Source organism: Diadema antillarum, unplaced genomic scaffold (assembly GCF_040938485.1).
Source record: "Diadema antillarum isolate AM-2024a unplaced genomic scaffold, OU_Dant_1.0 seq00000701_RagTag, whole genome shotgun sequence".
Lineage (NCBI taxonomy): Eukaryota > Metazoa > Echinodermata > Echinoidea > Diadematoida > Diadematidae > Diadema > Diadema antillarum.
In genome coordinates this window covers 650,942-673,658 of record NW_027271606.1, presented here as the reverse complement: position 1 = coordinate 673,658, position 22,717 = coordinate 650,942, and the positions used below count along the sequence as shown (strand labels likewise).

The 22,717-nt window shown below is 38.7% G+C and overlaps 1 protein-coding gene across 2 annotated transcripts in view; it reads left to right on the top strand.

Annotated features, from left to right (window-relative positions):
• LOC139737726 (uncharacterized) overlaps positions 1–22,717 on the top strand; it is a 54,014-nt gene that overhangs the window by 14,988 nt on the left and 16,309 nt on the right. For both annotated transcript variants that reach the window (XM_071648403.1, XM_071648404.1), the window contains 4 exons: positions 5,331–5,999; positions 7,829–8,032; positions 19,635–19,777; positions 20,458–20,542. In XM_071648403.1, the coding sequence (XP_071504504.1) occupies positions 5,331–5,999; positions 7,829–8,032; positions 19,635–19,777; positions 20,458–20,542 (1,101 nt within the window). The remainder of the gene's footprint in view (positions 1–5,330; positions 6,000–7,828; positions 8,033–19,634; positions 19,778–20,457; positions 20,543–22,717) is intronic.

Here is a 22,717-nt window from a genome sequence, read left to right as displayed (position 1 = left end):
ACAGGTGCATAAAAACGCTGACATATTATATACACTCACACGCACACATACAAACTCATTTACACACATGAGACATTACTATTAAACAGATCATATTGTTTATCAGTAAACATGTTTTTATTTTCTTCTTCTTCTTCTTCTTAAGAAGCTTTAATATACTTAGATCACATAGCAATCACGTTGTTCATGAAATATCATACAGTACTTTAGAAAATTTAATCTTCATAAAATTTCAAAAAGTTTTCATTGCTATTATTAGGTTACAACATGGTGGGACACTACCTCCTTTCATGTAAGATAGCTCAAAATGATAATCAGTCAAATTTTCTAGTTTTAATAAATTTCCTGGAACATTCCATGGTCCAAATATCCTTGAAAGGGTGTAAAAGTTTTGAAAAATGCCAATATATAAAATAAAGGCAAAATTATAGTTTACCCATTCATGAGAGAAACATGTTGGATTCTGTATTGGAGGCAATGTGTACCTGAAAATCTTGGAGAGAATAAAACAGGTTTGGCATTAAAAATTATGATAACATTGCAATTAACTTCCAATATCAGAGGATCTGTGCAAACCTGACTCAACTTATGCACAATTTTCATTTGGCTGGTATTAGTTTTAGCAAACTGATTTTGTACTCACACCTACGTTGTACTGACCTTTCTACATGAACATTCTGTTTCAGTATTAATAATAGTTACATTTTTTTTCCCCAGAGTGGGAGAAACAAATTTTAATCGTAGTCATTCAGTTTTATGAAAAAACCACACTTAGGAAAACATCTTTGTTCTTAGAATAATTCAACCCTAATCAAATCATAATAGTGGGCAGAAATGTTTGCTAAAGGGCGAACAATCACATACTGAGGCAAGGAGTCAAAACATGTTGCATAAACATTGGCATTCAAAATACAGGAAGCAATCTGTATTACAAAGACATTTTATCATGCACAACTTTGGTAAGATGTCAATTCTTGAATATCAATCACATTGACCAAAGCATTGGTGCATATATAGTACATTCTGTTGTTTCTGAACTTTGCACTGAAGTTCTTTGTGTATGTGTGTGAATGTTTCAGTGGTGTATATATATATTGCTCCATTTTATCAAGGACAACTTATAGTAACATGACAATGTTTTCATGCTTCAATATCAATCATATTAACCTATTTCCCTTGGCAAGTACCGGTAATGAGCACGTTGACTCTGTTGCAAATGATGCATTTTACAGGCAACACAGCAGAACCTGAACAGCTTCCAGAAGAAAATCTTGATCTTGCTGTGAGCGTCTTAGGGGAGGAAACAGATGCTCCTGCTGACGGACCAGGCTCCTCCTTCAGCTTTCGTTTCCTAGCGAGATTCAGGCGTTTGCTATCTATAAACCTCTTGTAGCACGTTTCATCGAATCCTATTTAATACAATGGAGAAATGAACAGCAATGATTAGCCGTTGGATTTTGTTAGGGGGAAAAAAGGCTAAACGCTAGAGGGAGGGGTTGAACATTACACTCAATATATCATTAAATGTACAGTAGACTATTGACTGCAAATATATTTGAATCTTGTAATTACCAATAAGCCCTAGTACTATGCCAGGTAATCATTAACACCTCATGATCATTGTCATCATCAACTACTTCAACTTGTACTTGCAGTGCAATTACTGATTTTAAATTACATCTACAGCTTTCAGCACCTGATCACATGCAATATCAATTATCATAATTATGAATACAACTGCCTTATCATCATTAATACTAGTAATCCTTGGCTTTTCACTATCACCACCACCCACTGCTTTATAGTTTGGCACAACATAATGGTAATCATATGTTTTAGGGAGTTTAATTGTTGAAATTATGTTATTGTCATTGTTGGTTTTTTAGACCTATTTATATCAAATATTAATAAGTTAATTTAATGAGATGCTAAATGTGTGTTTTGAGGGGAGATTCGCCAATTTCGGGGTGAGAGAAACAGGATGGATATTTAATATTAATACTCCATGGCCATGATTATGAAAATATAAATTTACATGCAGTTTAGACCTTTTTCAATCCAGTCCTGTGTGTCAAGGTTTTTACAAAACAATATCACCGATCAGCTACATCAACCTACAACCTGGGCTGTACATAGAACAACATGTAAAATTACATCTAGGCTACATTATAACGGGGCTATGCCACGCCAAGGTGAAATTCAAGATAATTTATCTAAAATGTAACAGACACGCTAACGGCTAAGCTACTGCATTAGCGCCCATTATAACATACACAAGCAACGTTCATAACATAGCTAACGTTGTACTTGTAGTCATCATGGTCATTAAAATTATGCATACTAGTATGAGAGAGACTGCACTGCAGTGTCGACTGCTACGACTGTACGCACGTAAACTAACCTGTAAATTATCCTACGTAGGTTGCAGTCATAGTCAGTCCCCCTGAGCAGCTGAATCATCACTTCGTTCTGGTCTGCGATTTCACGGTCTCCCCCACTCAATTTGATCCACTCTTTGGCACACAAAATAGGTTTCGTCTATCTTAGGTTTGCCATAGCCGTGAAATTTTCAAACTTCATCGATGTTACATGCATAATAACGCATCTTAAAAGTTTCGGCAGAGCAGACGACGTAGACGCATCGACAGGCTCACAGGGGGCGGCCATTTTGACTCGTAAACAATAATTCTCGATTCGGATTGGATAACATACATCACATGATCGTTCGCGAATGAATATCGTACGCGGCAAAGTGTACATATTCAGCTCCTCAGTGACAAAAAAGTTCACTGTTTCCCCCTAAATCACCAAAATACTGCTGTAGGATTTGTGTCGAACTTTTTCCTGTAGCCTTTTTGGTTATTTGTTTACATGTAGCTGTGGAGAAATTTTAGTGCCGCAGTTGTCGGAACGAAACAAGCGAAAAAACCAGCTCACCCCATGGCCTATAGGCTATAGCCCCCTGTCTTTATAGAGATGATCCGTTGGCCCTGATGTACATTGTACATTGTACATTGCTTCCTAAACTTCCTTTCAAGATATTGAGGTTTCTGGTCCAAAACCTGAACCTTACCTGTAGGAGCGTGTGATGGTCTGGAAAATATGATGTGAACATATGAATGTGCAACTTCAGAGGAGTCGGAGCTAAGACTAAGAGGCATCTTTGTTCAAAGAATCTGGTCCTACTGTAAGTGATCATTCTGTTTCACTAATCAGTGCTAATGTATGATTCCTGACAGGTGCCTTGGAAGGTCTTCCCTTAGTGAGGAATCCTATACACTGGATCAATGATGTCTTCAGTTTTGTCCTTCGGCCCTACTAAGCACTAACATAGTGTCCTAGTGGGCTTAAAATCAAACCTCATGCCAAACTTGATGAAGTTCCTAAGCAAAGCATTGGTAACTGCTCATGGAGTACAGTCGATCTGTCCTTTTGATTGAGTTGTAGAGTCCATAATTGTGTTGGACTCTTTCTTCTTGGGCTGGCTGATCTTATCAAGTCCCAGTGAGGATAGCTGCACTTTGAGAGAACCTTTTTTAGTGGAGCTTTTCTTCCTCTACTACGTGGGGGTCCATTATTACTGTATTAGCCCAAAGAAATAGTGTTTGAATTACTTCTAACCTATGTTGAAGGGCAAGTCCAAGCTGTTTGATCACACAAGACTGAAAATTCAAAATGGGTCAATTACATTTAACATAAACTTCGTGTCATTTTAAAGCTACAATTGTAAGAAGTTAGAATACATGAATTTCAAAAAGAAAAAGTAAAAATCCTTCCGCATAACCAGCAATAAATTAATTAATCTGCATAAATCAAAATTTAGAGTAACGCGTGGGACATTCAAAAATTCTGCATTTTAAAATATATCTTTTAATTTTTACGAGTTTTTATGAAAATAAGTATGGTGACCTTCAGTCTGAATAACAAGTTATCATGACTGTGATTTTCAGTTTCTCAACTGATTAAATATGCAAATGAGGGATGGGCCAAAATTAGCATGTCCCACATGTTACTTTTATAAGTCATTATTTCTCATTTGCATAAAAGTTAATGATTTAATTGACTTGAAACTTTCAAAAGACCAAATTCACAATGGATCTAATCATATCCAAGAGATAAAAAGTTAGTCTGATAAATCTCATACTTGCAATCTTTAATTAAATGTAGTAATGCGTGGGACATTTCAGTAACGCGTGGGACGATTTGTGTACAAGTCAATGGAAGTGTACTAAATCTTGGTCTTCTATTGGAATTGTGTACATTATTGAGGGATTTTTTGTAATTTTCTGAATTCTGACTTGAAATTTGGTGATAAGTTCCACTTTGGATAAATAATTCACAAAAGATCATTACACGCTATTTTCTACGTCACATTCAAAGTCAAATGTCAAAAAATAAAGGATAACACAGGCATTTCATATTTTTTATTATATCTATTGTTCTGGTGGGTCTAAATCATTGAAATTTGAAAGAATTTATTAGAAATACATCTATTTAGATAATTAGTACCACATATAAAAGTTTCTCTGAGCAAATGTGCAATTCACATCACAATATTCATAGTGACAAAAATGTACCACGCGTTACTTGTCCCACGTGTTACTATACCTATCTTTCTATAATTGACCTTGAGAGAAAAAAGTTTCATGATTTTTTCTGAAATATTTTGTTTCAGGTACAGTTATTGTTGAAGAAAAAGATAACAATTTTATAGTATACCAAGTATTGTCACAATAATTGAGATAAAAAGTAAAAGAAGAAAAAAGGACAATCTTTGTGGTCCCACGCGTTACTTGAGAATAAATTTGCATAAAATAAATACTGAACGCACGATCCTAATTATTTCTATTGTTTTGAACGAAGATACCTACTAGCTATCAAAAGCAGCCCAACATATGAAGTTTCAATCTTGACAGTGCAATATAGGGCTAAATCTTCTTGTGATGTCCCATGCATTACTGGTGCAAAATAGCTTGGACTTGCCCTGAAGCAGATGATTCGACTGAAAGTTGAGATACAGATCTGTGTGGATTGGTTTGCAGTAGATCCTGATGTCCAGAGTTCCACCTAGCTGGATAACTGTCAATGTGTCAAGAGAAGCCAGATATCAGTCAGTTGATGTCATTTTGTATCAAAGGATTATATAGAGCATACAAGGTTTTGTGGTGTATTTTAGAAAGACTTTGTAAAGGATAACAAATATTCAGGAATTTGTGTCAAGATAAGAGGATGATCTCATGATTTTTTTATGAGTCAATCATGAATATGAATGTTATTACGGTAGACTAAATCACAGATTTATCTTTTATTTGATACAAAATGAATTCCAGCACACCGCTGTACGAACATCACCAGCTGCCTCCAGCCGGGCAAGCCCTGATTTGTCAGCCTCACTTGTTACTACGTCCAGCTCCCCTAGTACCCCTGCACAGCGGTCTGTCCCTGTTCATGTTACTCCTGCTCCCTGTGCTCCAACCACCAGTGAGCCCAGCTCAGTGATCTCTGCACCAAGCACTGGAGGGGGAATGGTGGCAGGTCGTGGCACTAACTGGTCTGATCGTGAGACCCGCTTCCTTCTGAAACAGTGGAGCAGTAAGGCCGTACAGGAGAGATTGGATGGTACGGTACGAGATGCTCGCGTTTACCTATCTCTGTCTGAAGCCATGCATAGAGCTGGCTTCCCTCGCTCAGCTTCACAGCTCCGAGTCAAGCTCAAGCAGTGCAAACAGAATTATCGCATTGCTCGCTTAGAAAATAAGAAGAAAGGATGCATTACAGTTGGACACTGTTACGAAATGTTACACTCTGTGCTGGGAGAGGAGGACCCAATCTTACTCAGGAAATTAGCCCTCCAAACTGGAGCAGACTCTGATGTGAATGGGGAGAACTTTGGACCCAACATGTCCAGTTCAAGACTGTCAGAATGTGACAACTTTCCTCCAGATGAAGATCAGGAGGATGATAGTGTGGAGGAAAGCAGGAACAGTTTTCCAGCAGGGGTAGGTTACAACTTCTAGCGTTAAATAGCATTTTTTTTTTGCTCTCCCCTCCCTTAATTTGTGCTTAAAATTCTTTGATTTCACAAAAAACTTTTAACAAATGTAACTTTCCTACATTTAAACTACATACTTCATTGTGAGAGCTAGGCAGGTGCCATGATCATTTATAAAATGTTACTTTGAAACCATGATGATTATTAGAAAGTTGAAATGATGATGAACTACAACGGAAAGTGATTGCAATTGTACCTGATATTAAGGCAGTTTGAATTAAAGGGACATCCTGGACGATTTTCATAATTTCACATCATGTAGTACATAAATCAACAGTTCCATGTATAGATTCGTGGAATTTGTTGTGGTCCTTGAGCAGAGAAACGAATAAATTGAAAATCTTAAACAAATTACACTGAACAGTGTTGATGACATCAGAGCCTCATATATTTCAGAAATGTAGCAGTGCAATTCCATTACAATACCACTTGTTCAACAAGTTCACCTATGAAGAATCTATGCATGCCTTTGTTCTGCTCCCGTGAGCCCCAACTCGTGCATTCTTATGGTGAGGCTGCCATGTCATCATCTTTGTTCATTGCAATTTGTTATTAATTTTGAAAACATTCTCATTCCTCATCCCAATCACTATAAATTCTGAAACTCTGTACTCAGTTTAGCTAATTTATAGTTGTTCAAATGTAAAAGTTTGAAATCAGGAGGTCCCCTTTAATTACTGTATGATACAATGTACATCTGTGATGACAATTCTGTAATAATGAAGTACCTGCATACAATTGTAATAGCTCTTTCAAAATGACTGATGCACTGGCAAAGGTTGACTGTAGTTGTAGACACAGCTCTTGTTAACATCAATTACTTAGTGAGCTGAAACAAAATCCCTAGTCCATTGAATACAGCAATAAACACTGTTACTACAGATTCGTTTACAATGTACATACATTGTACATGTACATTGTAAGTATGTACATGTACATTATGAGCATCTATTTAGTCGTTGTTTTAGTGTACATTCTGTACAGGTACAGTGTATGTTGTGATGTGATTCAAGTGAAATACTTCTCTATGATAATGGACAGTATGTTTCGGACGTGGAAGAAGTCTAAGCAAAATCAAACATAAAAAAAAGTATTTGAAGTTGTGTGTTGCACAAGCTTTTATCACACATGATACCAATTGCAATTGTACAGCTGTACATACAAATGTACATTGTGTATTGCAGTACAAACGTGTACATGCTGTTCTAATGTCTTAAAACTCTCAGCCTAGTTTGTACAATGACATCAAAATCATTCTCTAATTGACCCGATTCTTTAAAAATCATTACATGGTTATTACTACATTACAATTATTTGGGAAACCTATATACATATGTTTATATGTAATGTTATTAAAGGGCAACTTAATGAAGATTTGTATGCTCAGGGGTGATATGTGGTACACACTATGAAAAAGCCAGTGATGTATGTTTGTGTTCATTGTTATTAAAGTCCTTGATGTAGATAGTTATTCACATTGTTTGTTTATTCAATGCAGACATTTTATCAGTGATGACGTGGTATTAGCAAGTGATTTGTTTAGCTTCTTGTGTAGTGTTTCATTCATCTTGATCAAATCAAAAGAGGAAATATATCTTGTGACTGTGCTAGATTAAGTTTTCATATCCTGGTCATCAAATGTATTTCAATGCCACCAAATTCTGATAACTCACACCATCTTTTATGAAAAGTTGGAGCACAGTACCTACATGCACTTCTGCCTCAAGACAAGACACACTACATATAACAACCTCTCTTCTCTTGTGTGTGTCAAAGGTTGTCAAATTGGAACTGCCGGATGGGATGACCTACATGATGGAAGAGGTGAATGACCTACCAAGTCCTTCCAGTGACTCAATGTGTGAAGACTCTCAGTCTCCTCAGTCTGACCTCAATGCTGCCCCGTCCCCGGGACACCCACCATCCAGCTCTCTCTCAACCTCGGATCGATCACTCCCTCCAGATCCTGTGCCTGAGTTTGTAAGTCTGGGAGCTTCAAATTGCTATTGGGGTAACAAAACGTTGTATCTAAAAAAAATTGTCAAATATTCAGGAGAGTGAGAAAACATTGCATCCAAAACACTGTAACAAATAGATTGTGCTTCCTTTGACAAGCTGTGGTTACTTCATTTTTTTGTACCCCCGCCACACTTACATGTAGTGTGAAGGGGGTATACAGGAATCACCGTGATGTTGATCGGGCGGTCGGTCGGTCGGTCTGCTGCAAAATCTTGCGTCGCGAACTCCTCCTACAGTTTTGAACTAGCAATTTCAATTTCTCACCTCTCATCCAACCTTTCTTTCTATCTTTCTCCTGTCATTTCAACAGTCCTTCTAAGGACTATACATACATGGTAAACCGCAAACCAAGTGTATCCAAACATTGTTTTCTTTATTATTTTCTGATCAACGAACCTTCAGAAAGGAATCTATCATCTATCATCGTTATTGTTTCGGAATAACAAACCTTCAGAGCAAGAAAACACCGTTTTGGGGCCGTTGTTGTATTCCGAAATTATACTGGCAGAACGTTCGATATAACAAAACTGATTTCGTTTGGATATAAACAAATATTTCTCCTTTATCACTTTTCAAATAACGATCATTCAGAGTTAAGAATGTAGAGTATTATTTTACCATTATTCTTTCAGAGTAACGAACCCTCATAGTACGAAAACTGTAACCGTTTTGGGGCCGTCGTTTTATTCCGAAAATGTACTGGCAGAAAGTTCGAAATAGCAAAACTGATTTTGTTTGGAAATAAACGAACATTTCGATTAACGATCGTTCCGAATTAAGAATCTAAAGTATTTTATCATCATTATTCTTTCGCAGTAACGAACCTTCAGAGTAAGAGAAAACTGTAACCGTTTTGGGGCCGTCGTTTTATAGAAGTTCCGAAATTTCACTGGCAGAAACGTTCGAAATAACAAAACTAATTTCGTTGTGAAATGAATGGACATTTTTTCTTAATCATTTTTCGGTTAACAAACCTTCAGAATAAAGAATCTACAATTCATTATTTTATCATTACTATTTCTGTCGGAATAATAGACCCTAAGAGTACGAAAACACGCTGTTTTGTGCCGTCGTTTTATTCCAAAATTTCACTGGCGGAACGTTCGAAATAACAAAACTGATTTCGTTGTGAAATGAATGGACATTTTTTCTTACTCATTTTTGGATTAACGAACCTTCAGAATAAAGAATCTAGCATTATTTTATCATTAATCTGTCGGAGTAACGAACCCTCAGAGTAAGAAAACTGCAACTGTTTTTGGGCAGCGTTTTATTCCGAAATTTCACTGGCAAAACGTTCGAAATGACCCACTGATTTCGTTTTGAAATTTACGGACATTTTTCTCTATTCAATTTTCGGTTAACAAACCTTCAGAATAAAGAATCTACAATTTATTATTTTATCATCGCTATTTCTGTCAGAATAACAGACCTTTACAGTACGAAAACACGCTGTTTTGTGCTGTCATTTTATTCCGAAATTTCACTGGCAGAACGTTCGAAATAACAAAACTGATTTCGTTGTGAAATGAGTGGACATTTTTTCTTAATCATTTTTGGATGAACGAACCCTCAGAATAAAGAATCTAGCATTATTTTATCATTAATCTGTCGGAGTAACGGAAAAAATGAACCTTGGTGGTGATATTAACTGATGCTGGTGTAGAGAAAAACAAAGACAGCTTGCTCAAAAGATGCTTCCTTCTTTCAGTTTATTTTCTCCCCAGTCATTCCTATCGTTCTCCTCCCATGAACCCCTGCCATGCACGGACGATGAACAAAACAAAATGTTACCGACGCTGCAATGAAAAAAAAAGAACGAAAGAAAGACGTGCTCGAAGCAAATTATCTACACTTTTCAAGTTGAACAAATTGATGTTCGTAATGACGAATTAAAAAAAAAAACACGACCACAAGCAGTGGGGAAACTTGATATCATAGCTTGTGGAAATTTCCACGAAATTTTCACGAAAGCCAGGTGTCAGATAAAAGAATGCCACACGTACATACTGCCACCTTACTTCAGTGGTCGTAAACAGCGTGTACATAGCATGTAAACCAACTGGGAACATTGATGAATGATTATCCATTTATTTTCTGCCCATGAAGGCCCTCTAACCCACCTGCTAACAAACCAAGCCAGAAGCACTTCGAGCATTACGTACGTTGAACTTGAAAGAACATCATGACAGAATTACTATAAATTCGATCGTCCCGGAGAAGGAAAATGGAATATTCACGAATGACGTTTACAAATCCATGGAAAGTGAAAAGGCTCAAATGGATTTTTAAATTGAAAAAAATAACCCGCTGAAACTACCAAAACCGAAATAACAATTTGCATTTGCTTACTCCACTGCACGTTCTTTTTTCTTTCTTTTTTTAAAATGAAAGACAGAGTTAATATTCTCTCTGCGGCAATGCTTTGAACGCATCTAATTTTGCGTCATTGCCGATGGCCAGCTATCAAAGAATTGATACGAATTCTTTCCAATATACGAAACAAAGTCTAAAAATCCTGGATCCTGGCGATGAATTCCGGTGGTATTATAAATCCTGCTCACTATCAAAATTTAATCATCTGTTCCTTGCGCCATTTCACCAACCAACTGTTCCTGAAAATTTCATCCTAATCTGTTCCCAAATTTTGACTTATTTTGCGAATAGAGAGACAGACAGGCAGACAAACGAACAAACAAACCAAAACAGCCAAAAAAACAAAATACAACCTTTGGCGGAGGGGGGCATGCATTTCATATCGTTTGTTTTTGCGTAACCCGACAACAAGCGTGACAACAAGCGAGCACGTGTCAGCCTTCCTCAGCCTCCCTCGGCCACCGACCCTCTCTTTCCCTCTCACAATACCGTCGTACACACAGGACCTCCCTGGTGCATGTGTGTGTGGATCCCGAATCAGAGCGCATGTGAGTGAGCAAGTGTGTGATGTGGTGTCAGCTAGTACGTCGCTATATGTTGAGCCGCGTTGTTGTGATCGGTGCGGTGACTGCGTGGATAACTTTTTGCGCTTGTAAACTGCTGCTCCTTTCAACATCTAGCTTCTTTTCTAGCCAGATAATAAAGACTGAAAAAGGTGAGCTTAGCTTAGCCTGAACTTAACTCGTCAAGCAAGTTCACGCGTGGTGTTACCCTTGTCGGCAAGTTTTACCCTTGTCGGCAATTGTTTCTTCAAACCGCACGCTTGTCGGGGTCGACAAGGGTGACATACGCTGGCGAGATCCCTGATTGTAAACAAGTCTATGTAAAGGATGTCTCGCTAGCGCTATTGCAAATTACTAGTCAGCAAGCCCAATCCCAATTGCTTTGCATACAGCGGAGTACTCTCTTTGGCCATCTTCTTTGTTCTTCTGACCTTCACATGTCATTCTGTGCCTCCCTCGCTCTGACTTTGCTTTCACCTTTAGTACTTTCGCTTTGTCCCTTCTCATCACTTGACTTTGCCTTGTCTTTCAGAACTCTTGCCTTGCTCTCCGCAGTCCAACCTTGTTCTGACATTCAGAATCCTTGCCCTTACCATTCACCCTTGCCTCTCACTGCCCTTCAGCCTTTTCAGCCTGCTCCCTACATGTCCTTGACTCTCACTGTCCTTCAGCCTTTGTGCTTGCTTCCTATCTTGACTTTCTCCTGTCCTTGTATCCTCTCCTTGCCTATGACTTTCAGCTCTTCATCTATGCGCTCAAAGACGCCCTTCTCCTATATTCTCCGCAGCGCGATAAATGTCTTTCTTGTGACTTTTATGACTGGTCCTCTCTATCTCTCTCGAACAAGAGGAGCTTGTTTGACAGCAGTATATAAGATAGACTTTGCACTTATCTGGAGAGAATTGACCTAGAGGAGAGTGTGTCCGCTAAGAGTGAAACTCGTGTTTGAACAGCGAGAGAGTAAGCTACGAAAGAGATAAAGAATCAACCAGTCCAGAAACGGTCTTCAGTCATGTTAGCTCTTCGTATTAATTAGTCTAAGTCTTTCACTGCATCGCACCTCTCATGCCTGGTGAGACATCCTCACAATCCATCCATGTAAATTTTTTTGAGTGATTCTCCACAATAAACTTCTTTAACGGTGATGTCTGCCTGACAACTGTAATTTCTTTGTGTCCCTCGGCATCCTTCGACAATGAACTTCAACATATAGCGGGACTTTATTTTGGGACATTTACAGAATTGGAATTATATATATTCTGCCCATCTTCGACAAATATAGGTCGCCGTTACACTGGTGTCAGGAGTGGGATCCAGACTTTAACACGTGCCTTGTATACAACGATACTGCATAACATGGCTCCGAGGAAGCAGAAAGCAGACCTGGAAAAGGAAGAGCAGTGGCATTCGAACGTACGTGCCATTTTTACACCTGACCTTTATTCATTGAAAATGTTGAGCAATTATTAGGCCAACGACCAGCAAACCATATGGAGGAGGCAAAGGCAGGTGACTTTTGTGCATGATACCTTCTTGGAGGATTAAATCGGAATCATTTTCTATGCATTGTCATTCTCAACCGAAGGAAAATGAAGGTCATAATTTTTCTTGCATTAGTAGCTCTAGTCTACTTACTAGTGTCAGCTGATGCTAAAAGCAGTATGGAATCACAGGCAAAAGGACTAACGATCATCGAAAGTGTGTTCTTGAACATAGCGAGCAGAGACAAGGAAATCGGCAGAATTGAATCCACATCGGGATACAAAGGTAACACAGCCCAACACATCTTCAAGGATGTCATAATACGAGGAGGAGTCTTTCCTCCTGGAGATGACACCGTAGGCAAGACCGCGACAAATTTGATGATGACAACTTCCCAGCTGAGCCACTACGGGTCTGGTTTGCCGAGTACGACCAGCGCTGGCAGAGACTAAAACAGATCACAATTTTTCATCACGACCACGACGACCATGACGACCGATAAGACATCTTGCCTGGACGGGAAGTACATCTTTGGATAGATAGACCCGGCACATATCACCATGACAACCGAGAGACATCAACCATATTCCACCACATGAGCGAAAAAAGAAGAAGAATCAAACACCGTGAGAGACTGAGAATACCTTTGATAAGAATTGTGTCACACATTGGATTTGCGATTTGGTACGTGTTCAACCGACTTCATATATCATCTGTTTTTTGTTTTTTTGAACAACCAGTCATTGCCATTATTTTATTATAGCACTCATCATTTTGTGGTGTATAATGATGTAACTTGATAATATCTCTTTTACTAAGAGACATTTTTATACCCCCACCAAACGAAGTTTGAAGGGGGTATATAGGAATCAGCGGACGGGCGGTCGGTCGGGCGGTCGGGCGGTCGGTCGGGCGGTCGGTCCGTTGCAAATCTTGCGTCGCGAACTACTTCCTCAGTTTTCAACCGATTCCCATAAAACTTGGCACAGATGTGTGCCTTGGTTTGTAGATGTGCAAGACGTATTTTTTGACAGTACCCAAAAGTACGTTGCCATGGTAACGGCATATTATGGGCAAAAATGGGTACAAATCTTGCGTCGCGAACTCCTCCCACAGTTTTTGATCAATTTTTATGAAATTAGGTACAGATGTTCATCTGAATATGTTAATGTGCAAGACACATATTTCCGCAGTGGCAAAAAGTGCGTTGCCATGGTAACGGCATGTTATTGGTAAAATATAGGGCAAAATGCTTCATGGCAAAACTGCTTCATCAGTGTTCTTCCAATTCTCATGGAATTCATATTGAATGTTTGTCTTAGGATATAGGTCAGCATGACACATTTCTTGACAGTGACAAAAAGTATGTTGCCATGGTAACAGCTCACATATTATGAGCCAAAATGATGGAAAATTTTGTGTTGCAAACTACTTCCTCAGTTTTTGCCCAATTTCCATGAAACTTGGTGCAGATGTGTGCCTTTGGTTGTAGATGTGCAAGACGCATTTTTTGACAGTACCCGAAAGTACGTTGCCATGGTAACGGCATATGGCAGAAGATCAAGGAAAGATCTTGCGGATTTAACTACTTCCTCAGTTTTTTTACCAAAGCTTATGAAATGTGGCACACACCTTGATCTTGGTGGGAAGATGTGGAAGACATATTTTTCAGATGTGTCGGAAGCTGCGTTGCCATGGTAATGGCATATAAATGGCAGAAGATCAAGGAAAGATCTTGCGGATTGAACTACTTCCTCTGTATTCGACTGAAGCTCATGAAATGTGGCACACACATTGGTCTTGGTGGGAAGATGTGCAAGACATATTTTTTGGACATGTCGGAAGCTGCGTTGCCATGGTAACAGCATATTAATGGTGGAAGATCAAGGAAAGATCTTGTGGATTGAACTACTTCCTCAGTTTTTGACAAAAGCTTATGAAATGTGGCACACACAATAGTCTTGGTGGGAAGATGTGCAAGACATATTTTTCGGACGTGTCGGAAGCTGCGTTGCCATGGTAACGGCATTTAAATGGCAGAAGATCAAGGAAAGATCGTTCCTTGGGTAAGACTGTCGTCACGGGGCGGGGGTATTAATCACCTTAAGTGATATTTCTAGTTATGAAATTTGTTTCATTTCACAGCTGAATATGATTGCCTGCATTACGTTACGTTTCGATATTCTGAAGAAATTTCGTGGAAATTGTTGCGCATGAGGTTAAATAAAAAATCTATATATGTATATGCAATTGTGTGATAAAATGCTGTGAAGTTGGTACGATGAAGACATATTGAAAACCTTGGACAGGTTGTCCATTAAATGATGATGAAAGGTGCCTAAATGTGTCGAATTAGAGGAATATTTCGATTACACGCATTGTTGTTCTTACTGTATATGGCTGTTGTTACTGGTGATTTGCCCTGCGACTCCGAAAAAGTTGCCTTAGCTGATATTTTTCAGGCAGCAATGATCCAACTTGGAACAGCATAATGAATGACATAACAGTTTATCAAAACATAATGAGAACGCAATTTGGTTAGCTGGAGTATAATTTGTTTCAGGTTGATAAGACAGAATTTGGGAAGACGCTGAAGTTTTACTTTAGTTGAAAACATTTTTTGTTCTCTAACGAACGTTGTGGGTAAAGGGAGGCTATATTGCCCTGCGTCTTGGAAAAAGATGCCTTTGCTGGATATGAATTCAAGGCCGCAATTTGGTCCCTGAACCTACGAAATTTGTTGGATGATAGCTAAAGAAATTTTGAAATGGCAAGGAAACAAAAAGTTTTATTTTCTTTGAGTTTGTAACAAAGTTTTTACGGCATAGAGTGACTGGTTTGTGATGAAAATCACATGTTATGAAGCGAACTCTTCAAAATCAAAGGTTTCATTAGTGGTTTATGGTCACCCTACGCATTTTTCTTGCAAAGTGCAACTTGACTTACCCTCCATAATTATAGCTCAACAGTTGATTCATAGGTTCTATGGTTATTGCTCTCTTGTATCCGTCATGGTAAAAATTTATCACCCAATATTCTGAGCACACGTGGCACACAGTAACCCTATAATGCACTTTTTCTAGTGTACTTTTTAAATGCGTTTTGTGGGTTTTTTTAATGTGTTTTGCGTAAAGTGAATGCTGACTGCTTTGAAAATCTTGTACGGTAGAGTTCAACATTTAGTTAAATCGTGGTAGTTTTTAAGTTGCTTTTTCTTTATTTGTTACAATCAGGAAGGTGTTCACACTTGACAACGTGTGTGATTAATCAAACTTTTCCACTTTCTTGTTCTCTCCCACTCTTTCTCTCCCTCAGCTTGCTCTGTTCTTTTCCTCTCCCATCATATTTTTCAAAAGTATGTGACTGTGTATATTATAGCCGTTATGTTGACTGTTTTTACTATTTCGGATTCTATGTGTGTTTTCTTCTTTCTCCTTATTACACACTGACTGACATTTCCCTTCAGCCAAATTGAGCAGAGTGTGCCCAAACTTTGATATTTTCTTTTGTCGTGATGTAAAGGCAGATTAGGTTTCTCGACATTTTTAACTCTCGTTGTATAATCATGGAATTATATAGCTTGTTGTCAAATTCGTGTTTTTCTTTCCTTTCACAATTTGTTACATCCTAACTCAGCTTTTTCTGTGCCCTTTCACAAGATGAACTCACTTTCTTTATGTATGCATTTGCTATAGTAGGGTTGTATTCTGTATCTCTACGTATCTTAATTTCGTTATGCCTGCAACAACTATTTTGATACATAATGTCCAATTCTTTTTTTCATTTTGATAAAAGGGCTTCTCCCTCTCAGTGTATATACATCTTCTAACCTCTACACGCTTCCTTCGAATTTTGTTTTCCATGCCTTGTTGATCGAGGTTAACTGTGCGTATACAATGTTATCGTGCTAATCTTCGCCTCGTTTGTCAAACTCGCACTTGCCAGTTTTGTACATACCGTAATCCTTTCGTGGCAAACATGCCATGTCTCTCTCTCTCTCTCTTTCCCATCTCTTTGCTCCCACATGCCTTGCCTTCTCTCTCTTCTTCAGTCTCTCTATCTTTTCTTTTCCTGTAACTACGTTGTTACACTATATTGTTTTTTTAATGCTTTTGCGTCACTGCGTTTGTTACTATAGAGTTCGATTTTTAGTAAATGTTTCTTGAACTATTTTGGTTTGCGTCGCCTTTGTATACATACTTTATGTTGTATATTCCTTTGTATATCTCAGTATAATATTTTTCATACTTTTTAAATGTTTGCTCTGCTAGATTGCTTTTCCTTTCTACTCTTTTCTCTCCTTTCTCTTCTGGTGTTCTTTCTTTCAATTTTCTCTTCACCCCTGTTTTCATCGCTGGGGACAGCGATATCTTTCCGTAGGGGGAGGATAGTGTCACGCATTTTGGTTCAGATGTTTGGTGTAATATTATGTATACATGTAGCATTACTTGGTTTTCATTGTTTTCATGATTATTGTAAACAAGTCTATGTAAAGGATGTCTCGCTAGCGCTATTGCAAATTACTAGTCAGCAAGCCCAATCCCAATTGCTTTGCATACAGCGGAGTACTCTCTTTGGCCATCTTCTTTGTTCATCTGACCTTCACATGTCATTCTGTGCCTCCCTCGCTCTGACTTTGCTTTCACCTTCAGTACTTTCGCTTTGTCCCTTCTCATCACTTGACTTTGCCTTGTCTTTCAGAACTCTTGCCTTGCTCTCCGCAGTCCAACCTTGTCCTGACTTTCAGAATCCTTGCCCTTACCATTCGCCCTTGCCTCTCACTGCCCTTCAGCCTTTTCAGCCTGCTCCCTACGTCCTTGACTCTCACTGTCCTTCAGCCTTTGTGCTTGCTTCCTATCTTGACTTTCTCCTGTCCTTGTATCCTCTCCTTCCTAATGACTTTCAGCTCTTCATCTATGCGCTCAAAGACGCCCTTCTCCTATATTCTCCGCAGCGCGATAAAGGTCTTTCTCGTGACTTTTATGACTGGTCCTCTCTATCTCTCTCGAACAAGAGGAGCTTGTTTGACAGCAGTATATAAGATAGACTTTGCGCTTATCTCAAGAGAATTGACCTAGAGGAGAGTGTGTCCGCTAAGAGTGAAACTCATGTTTGAACAGCGAGAGAGTAACCTACGAAAGAGATAAAGAATCAACCAGTCCAGAAACGGTCTTCAGTCATGTTAGCTTTTCGTATTAATTAGTCTAAGTCTTTCACTGCATCGCACCTCTCATGCCTGGTGAGACATCCTCACAATCCATCCTTGTAAATGTGTTCAAGTGATTCTCCACAATAAACTTCTTTAACCGTGATGTCTGCCTGACAACTGTAATTTCTATGTGTCCCTCGCCATCCTTTGACAATGAACTTCAACATATACATTGTAGCGGGACTTTATTTTGGGACATTTACAGAATTGGAATTATATTCTGCCCATCTTCGACAAATATAGGTCGCCGTTACAATACCATGAAATTAAAAACACACGAAACTCTTCTTATCTGGCCGAGCGCGGAAAATTATTCCCGCGAAAATATCAACTTTTACAGTACTGTAAAAGTGGATATTTTCGCGCGACTAATTTTTCGCGCTTTGCCGGGTTAGAAGAGTTTCACGTGTTATTAATTCCGCGGAATCAAGACATCACGCACAGGAACATATGGCAAACAAAAATATTCGCGTGCTTTTATTTTCGCGCTAGTTAAAAAATTTCCACCTTTACAGCACCTCTTTATAAAGACGGAGCGTGTTATGTGCATGTGCAGCCAAAACCGGGGCAAGTTTGCCGCATGAGCTATCCCATAATGCATCTAAAACGTTGCTCTGCAGATGGCACCTACGTATTGGCAATACTCTCAATTGAAATCAAATTTGGTAGGCATTGTGGCCTTGAGGCATAGATGTGCAACACATAATTTTTGTGTTTGTCGGACAAAGCGTTCCATGGTAACCATAATTTTACCAAAACCTTGTGGATTGAATAACTTCCACATCATTCAAGCAATTAAGGTCAAATTTAGTATACATATGATGATTGGGAGGTGTAGTTATTGTTCTTCAAATTGAACCATTTAATCTATGAAGGTGAAATTTGGTGTGTATAATGCTCTTGAAGTGTAGTTTTGCAAAATGTCCCTTGTATTTGTATCGGACAATGCATTGCCATGGTAACCGCATTTTTTTTTAAATCATGTGGAGTGAACTTCTTCCACAGTTTTCAAGCAATTGAAACCAAATTTGGTAGGCATTATGGCCCTGAGGTATAGATGTGGATCACATATTGTTTGTGTTTGTCACACAAACCGTTGCCGTGGTAACCACAATTTTACCAAAACCTTGCAGATCGAATAACTTTTCCATCATTCAAGCAATTAAAGTCAAATTTAGTATGCATCATGATCTAGAAGTGTAGTTTTGCAAGACACCAATGTGTTAGTATAAGGAAAATGTATTGCCATGGTAACCACTCATTTTTGTATCAAAATAACCATTCAAGCTATGAAGGTCAAATTTGGTGTGTATGATGGTCTTTATGTGTAGTTATGCAAAATGTCCCTTATGTTTGTATCAGACAATTCATTGCCATGGTAACCACACTTTTTATCCAAACCTTTATGGAACCAACTGTTACCATAGCACTGAAGCAACTGTGGTCACATTTTGTTTGTATGATTGCCCTCATGGCATCACATACCCAGCAACACTAGGGGCGGGGGTATTAATCACCTTCAGTGATAATTCTATTTTTTTCTGTATGAGACAGCTAGGATTTGGCCTAGGCATCAATTATTAACTGATCATCTGACAACTGATTAAAAAAAGTGATTCACCAAAATATGAGATACTTGTTCTTGTCATCCCAGCTGTGAAATAGAGATTTGTCCCTAGATAGAAAATTGTTTTGTTATACCACAGACTGCATTATTCATGTGTGCTGATTACATAGATTCTGTTTCTTCTTGCCTGTAAGTCTGCTATTCCTTTACATGAGATATTGTTTAAAGTATGGATTTGCAGGATTAATACCCTATTTTCAAGAGAAAATTTCAACTAAGAGCAGTTTGCATGTTTGGACTTGTAAAGGAACACACCTGTGAGAACAACTCCAACTTGTCAGCACGTTTCTCCTGTTTCCATACCAGGATATCAGAGATATTCTTGGGAGACACTCTTCTGGGCGAAGTATTATGTATGAACTGGAGACAGAGGACAAACCATCAACTGCTGTCAGACAGTCTCTGGTCAGAATTCTGGTTGATCATCTTGTCAAGAACTATGGCTGGTAGTAAGTCACAAGCTGCATGGCTCTTTATGATTTCTTATGGAGTTGTTTCAAGTATTTGGTAACCTGAAATTTGTTAGTGAGAAAACAAAAATTACAAGATTAAAGTAATGGAATGCAGAAATTGATGAGCTTAAAGTTTGGTGTCACAATGAATTAGTGATGAACATGGTTAACCAGCAAAGAGAGATGACTGATTTGCACAACCCTACATTCCTATCTAAAGATAAGACAGTTTATAGACTCTTGAAATTTACAAAGGATTTAGATTTTCAACAGTGCCTAAAATAATCTAAAGGATCCCTATTAGTGTCATGTTTTTTCTGCACATGGATTGTCTGGCATGGAGTTACATGTATGTAGCTGGCCGGCAATAGTGTTTGTCCTAACAAACAAACTGTTCTTTACTCCCCCTTGGCCAGTTGAGCATTGTTGGGGTGAAATTGCTCCTGTTCAGAAAGGAGAATATCCATGGCATTTGTAAGGATCCAGAATTTCAAACAAAGAAATAAAAAGTTTATACATGTATAGGGGTGAAAACAAGTTCAAATATTCTTTCTCTTTTTGTATGCATACTAGTTGAATGTAGCATGATAGCACTGAAGTTTGCACACCATTGACATTTCAACTTTCACTACATGTGCTTCTTGTAATGTTGTATGTCATGCTTCTCTTCCTTCCAGTCCTGCCAGTGATGTGAAGTCAGCTCTTGCCAAGGCTTTGGTCACACAGTTTCCCAGCCTCAGGGATCACAGTGCAGAAGGCTATGTAAGTTATTTTATAAAATACATAGCTACATGTAGCGGATTTCAAGCATGGTGATTGGTCAAATCGCGTCACGTGGCATTCAACTTTTTTCGTGCACTGCATGGGCATGCAGATGTCGCGCAAAAAAAGTGATATACCACGCTCGTGAAGTTGCGTTGAGTTTGTGTATTCATCTAACGTAGTAATCGAACGCTTGTGGTGCTACATGCATCCCATCATATTAAAAGAATCGCAGTGTGAGGCAGCCTTTAGACTGCCGTTACCTGGCGTTATTGCGTTGCTGAAATTTGTCTATCATTCATTGTGTATAATGCTGTTTCTATTTTTTTTTGGGGGGGAGAGTATTCATCAAAAATCACTATTTTATAAAAGAAATAGCGCACTTCAGGGAATCATTTTAGACTTAAATTTGAAGAGCAATTTCAGCTGGTTAAAAACATCTTCAATGATATCCCGTATACTTCTATGTAAGAAAACTGCCACACAAAAGTTAGTTTGTGTAGCAGTGGTGTAAAAATGCATTGCAAATACCATTGCGATACCAGGAAAATTATTCCCTGCACTTGTTCCGTTGTGCAACAATGTGAGTGCAGTGGACACTCAGTTTCTTCAGATGGTGCGCACTGCGTACTAGCCTAGCGGCTTGTATGCAGAGGCGGCACCAATCTTAAGAAACCTCACGTGCACTGCACTTACACTATCGCACTCCATGCTGTGCGTTATTTCTATAATATACCTCATATTAACTCTATTCCTCCTGCAATTCTCGGAGAGCCTTTAATGCCCTAAAGCGTGATTCTTTTTGCAGGTTGATGGAGAACGGACAGGTTGGTAATCCACTTGTGCTAAAACAGTCAAGCGGTACATGTTTACAGCCCCTTTCCACGGTCAACTACATGTGCCATCCAACAATGGAAATATCGATCAGTTGTGAGGTGTGAATAGAGTGTGCGCTGATGAGCTCAAAAACTTGTTTGTTCTACTCAAAGCAGGTACCTGAATAGGATCAGCAGAAGCAAATTTCTGTTGAGCTCAGTTCTAATTCCTGTATACATCTTCATGTGAGTTTTACGTCAAAATAAGAGTGCACTACATCAGAAAAAAAGGCAAATAATCCTGAGATAAATTCATTTTCATACAGAAATAAAACTGATACTGACAGAAGAAACTCTAATCTTTTTATCAAGCCATTTTCCTGGGCAGCATAACACAAATAAACATGAAACTAGGCCGTGAATGAAGGCACTCTAGTCTACCCATTTTAGGATGGGTTAAGATTCCTGGCACTGATTGTTCAAAAGTTTATCATGTGACATCATGGTGCAGTTCTGCCTATCATTGTCTCAGGGTTTTGACTTTATGTCACTTGTCACTTGACCTATTACTGAGGTTGAATGATAGAAAGCCAAAACCCTCTGATAGAAAGTTGATAGTATATAACCCCACCCCGCAACTTTTTCACACAATGTACAGATAGACCTTTGTATGCAGTGTTTGCAGCCTACACAAATTCACTTTTGATTTTCAAAGGACGTTGCATGTACTAGTCTATCAGGTACATTGCACGCGTCATACATTCGCGCAGCGCACAGGAATATTTCAACATGTTGAGTGCTAATGAAACTCTTGAGATTCAAAGAATACAGAGAATTTGGAGCAGTTTCTTGAGAAAACAGATAGAAAAAATACAAAGAGACAGATCAAGTATGTGGTCTCTATCTTTTAGGATTACTGCTCAATATGCAATAATGGGGAGCAACGAGGAGATGGATAATCTTCTGTTGAGATTTTATGCAGAAGCTTGCAATGAGGCAGATGAGTTGTACTAAAAGAAAACGATGCAAGTGATTCTATATAGCCTGCTAGTTTACTTGTACTAGACCAGGTCTAGAAGCTAGTCCTTGGGGTATAGCTAGTTATGCCTAGTCTAAAACAATGAGGTGTATTAAACAAATATCAGCTGCTCTATATGCTTTTGGTGGTGGAAATTATCACTCCCTCGGTGCTTTTCATACGGGGCCCTTCTATTGCCCCTCGGCGAAGGCCTTGGGTTGAGAGAAGGGTGGGTATGAAGAGCACCTTGGAGTGATGATTTCCGCCACCATCCTCATGAGCAGACAATACTTGTATGCTAACATGTCAGACATTCATATACATTCACATCCTTCTGCACAC